The sequence below is a fragment of the Nicotiana tabacum genome, chromosome 17 (genome assembly GCF_000715075.1).
Source record: "Nicotiana tabacum cultivar K326 chromosome 17, ASM71507v2, whole genome shotgun sequence".
NCBI lineage: Eukaryota > Viridiplantae > Streptophyta > Magnoliopsida > Solanales > Solanaceae > Nicotiana > Nicotiana tabacum.
In genome coordinates, this window is record NC_134096.1 from 122322734 (window position 1) to 122326008 (window position 3275).

General features: G+C 36.3%; 1 protein-coding gene across 1 annotated transcript; it reads left to right on the forward strand.

Moving 5' to 3' along the window:
- Positions 1-517: 517 nt before the first annotated feature.
- LOC142172087 (uncharacterized) lies at positions 518-1068 on the forward strand. The gene is made up of 2 exons (XM_075235858.1): positions 518-752; positions 881-1068. Exons 1-2 carry the CDS (start codon positions 518-520, stop codon positions 1066-1068), a joined length of 423 nt encoding a protein of 140 aa, XP_075091959.1.
- Positions 1069-3275: the final 2207 nt, after the last annotated feature.

A 3275-nucleotide genomic window follows, 5' to 3' on the forward strand; every position in this document is an offset into this window, starting at 1 on the left:
AAGTTATTAATTTAATACTTTGAAATTTTGTTTACTTGAACTTACAATCTTTAATCTTCGTTATGGGTATCCTAACAAATGTCAATAATCTCAATTTTTTAAATTTTCTTTTACAGTCCTTTGGACCCTTTTAATTTTTATTGTGACCCTTCACCTCGTTGTAGCTTGAAACTGCCTTCCACAAAAATAAATAAATCAGATCTTTCTTTAATTAATTTTTTTTTGCTTTTTATTTATAACATTCAATTTAGAAAATAAATCAAAGAGCAATAGTCACAATAAGAAACTAACTATTTGTCCTGATATAGAAGTGTAGCAATGTAACATATGAAACAAAAAAACAAATTATGAGCCATTTAACAATAGTCACACATTACTCTTTCAAGGGGAGGTGCCTTGATGTATGTTATTTGCATATGATATTGTATTGATTGACGAGATGCGAGACGGTATAAACGCGAAACTAGAAGTCTGGAGACAGACCCTGAAGTCTAAAAGTTTCAAGTTGAGTAGGACCATGATAGAATACTCAGAGTGCAAGTTTAGTGATGGAATCGATAAAGAGGACGTGGACGTGAGGCTTGATACACAAGTCATTCCTATGAGGGATAGTTTCAAGTTCCTTGAATCTATTATCCAAGGAAATGGGAAGATTGATGGGGATGTTACACATCATATCGGAGCAAAGCGGGTAAAATGGAGACTCGCACCTAGTGTATTGTGTGATAAGAACGTACCACCTAAACTTAAAGGTAAGTTCAACATAGTGGTTGTTAACCATGTCTAGAAGATGAGAGTAGCAGAAATGAGGATATTGAAATGATATGCGGGCATACCATGATGGATAAGATTAAGAATGAAGATATTCGGGCCTGGGTAGGAATGGCTTTGGTGGAGGACAAGATGCGAAAAATGAGGCTTAGGTGGTTTGGGCAAGTGAAAAGGAGGAGCGCAGATGCCCCTTTGAGGAGGTGCGAGAAGTTGGCCCTAGTGGGTTTGAGGAGAGGCAGAGGTAGGCCAGAGAAGTATTGGGGAGAGGTGATCAGACAAGATATAGCACTACTTTAGCTTACTGAGGACATGACCCTTGATAGGAAGGCGTGGAGGCTAAGAATTAAGATAAAAGGCTAATAGGGAGTCGAGAGTGTTTCTTTCATATGCCAGTAGTATTAGTGTTCGTCTGGTGCGACATTATTGTTAGATTTTTAGTTTTACGTGTTGTCCCCTTTGCTTCTTTTTTTATTATTTTATTGTTGTTAATGCTTGTGCTACTGCTTTATTTTCATCTTGCCTTGAGCCGAGGGTCTATCGAAAGAGCCTCTCTTCCTTCCAAGTAGGGGTAAGGTATGCGTACACACTACCCTCCCCAGACCCCACTTGTGGGATTATACTGGGTTTATTATTGTTGTTATTGTTTACTTAGCTCCCGTTTTGCTTCCACTCACAAAACTTCAACTTTCTTTTCAAGTAAAATGCATGTCCAAACACAACTTTAAATTTTAAAAAATATTTTTCAGTACAACTTCAAAAACTGCTTTTTTTAAGTTTCAATCAAATATATGTCCAAATACTAGGTTATTTTTAACTGAAGAAATGGTGCACGCTATCAAGCTAGTTAAATGAGGTGATGGATAAGAAATAGGGGTGTCAATGGTTCAATTCGATCTGTTATTTTATAAAATTTACACTATACTAATTTTTCGGTTATTCTATTTTGTATAACTAAAATTAAGTTTTTCAAACCTATCTCAATCATCTCGGTTTATCTATGGTACCAGTATGATTTGGTTAATTTATGATATATTTTTTAAACATCGTGTAAAGTCACTAGTAAAAGTTGAGAGTGTGATAACATGCATACTTGCATATGCTTTAGACAAAATTCTCTAAATATGTTTACCGTTAAAATGTGATGAATCAAGAGAATATATGAAAAATTACAAGAATGAGATTCATTCTCACTATTATACAATAACATAAAATAATTTAAGCAAAGACAAAAAATATATAATTCACATGAGTGAAAAGATATTAAGTTGAGATTCAAGAATAGATCCTATTTAGAAGATTAAGCATCCAATATGAGAAATTTAAATCGTGCGAGAAATAATATATCAAATACCTTGTGGCTTACTACTCAAGATACTGGAACTAATTTAGTTTCAATTGAAGTAGCAGAATATGTTTGGATGTCACGATCCAAAATCCATATTAGATCGTGATGACACCTAACGCCGTTGTTAGGCAAGCCCACCAGTGAAACTACAATTTAATTACCCCTTTTTAACATTTAAAACAAAAGTTCCTTTTTATAAGAACAAAATAAGTAAAATCTCATGCAACCGTACGTACTCTTTTCTCAACAAAAATACCAGCATGATAAGTACACTTACTGTAATGACAGTAATAATAAGTACATCAGTACGTATATGCTAAAAATTCCCAAAATCGGGTGCCACAAGTGCATGAGCAATCTAGAGAATATACAAAACTAATTTAACTACTGTCTGAAATGTAAAAGACAGAAATAATAAACAAGGTAGAGGGAGACTCCGGTGCTCCAGATCATAGTGAGGCAACCAGCTCACCACTAAGTCTCCGTAGAAAATCGGCTACGCGCCTGCGTGACCACTGGTAGTACCTGTCTCAGTACCTGCACATTCAGTGCAGAAGTGTAGCGTGAGTACAGAGAACAAGACGTACTCAGTAAGTATCTAGTCTAACCTCAAAGAAGTAGTGACAAGGGGTCGAGGGGCTGAGTTGACACTTATTATAGGTCAAACAATAATGAAAATACACAAAGTAGACATGGTGAGTGTACAACAAGTAGTAACGAAGCAATTAAAAGTAACTACAGTAAGTCCACACATGAGTCTATATCAAATCACTAAACACGTCATAATCGACCTTGAAGGCGCTAACTCAATAGTTACCAAACCAAATCCAGATCCAATTATTAAGCACGAAGCTGCCGAGGCGAATGGCCCGATACAATATGAATAGTGATACTCAGTACTGCTGAGGCGAACAACCCGATCCCATAAGAACAATGTTACCAACCTACCGAAGCGAACGACCCGATCCCATAAGAGTAGTGTTATCATATTGCCGAGGCGAACGGTCCGATCCCATAAGAGTAATTTATTTCACAGCCAAGGCGGACGACCCAATCCCATAAGAGTAGAGAAATTTACCTTGCTTGCAGAAGCACGTGCGAGACGAGAAGACACGAATGTATAGTTTATCAAATATTTCCAAACTTTACCAAAGTAGAG

Coding starts and splice junctions, on each gene's coding strand:
- LOC142172087 (XM_075235858.1), top strand. CDS start 518: ATGATAGAATACTCAGAGTGCAAGTTTAGTGATGGAATCGATAAAGAG. Junction 753..880: donor CGTACCACCTAAACTTAAAG/GTAAGTTCAACA, acceptor GGGCCTGGGTAG/GAATGGCTTTGGTGGAGGAC.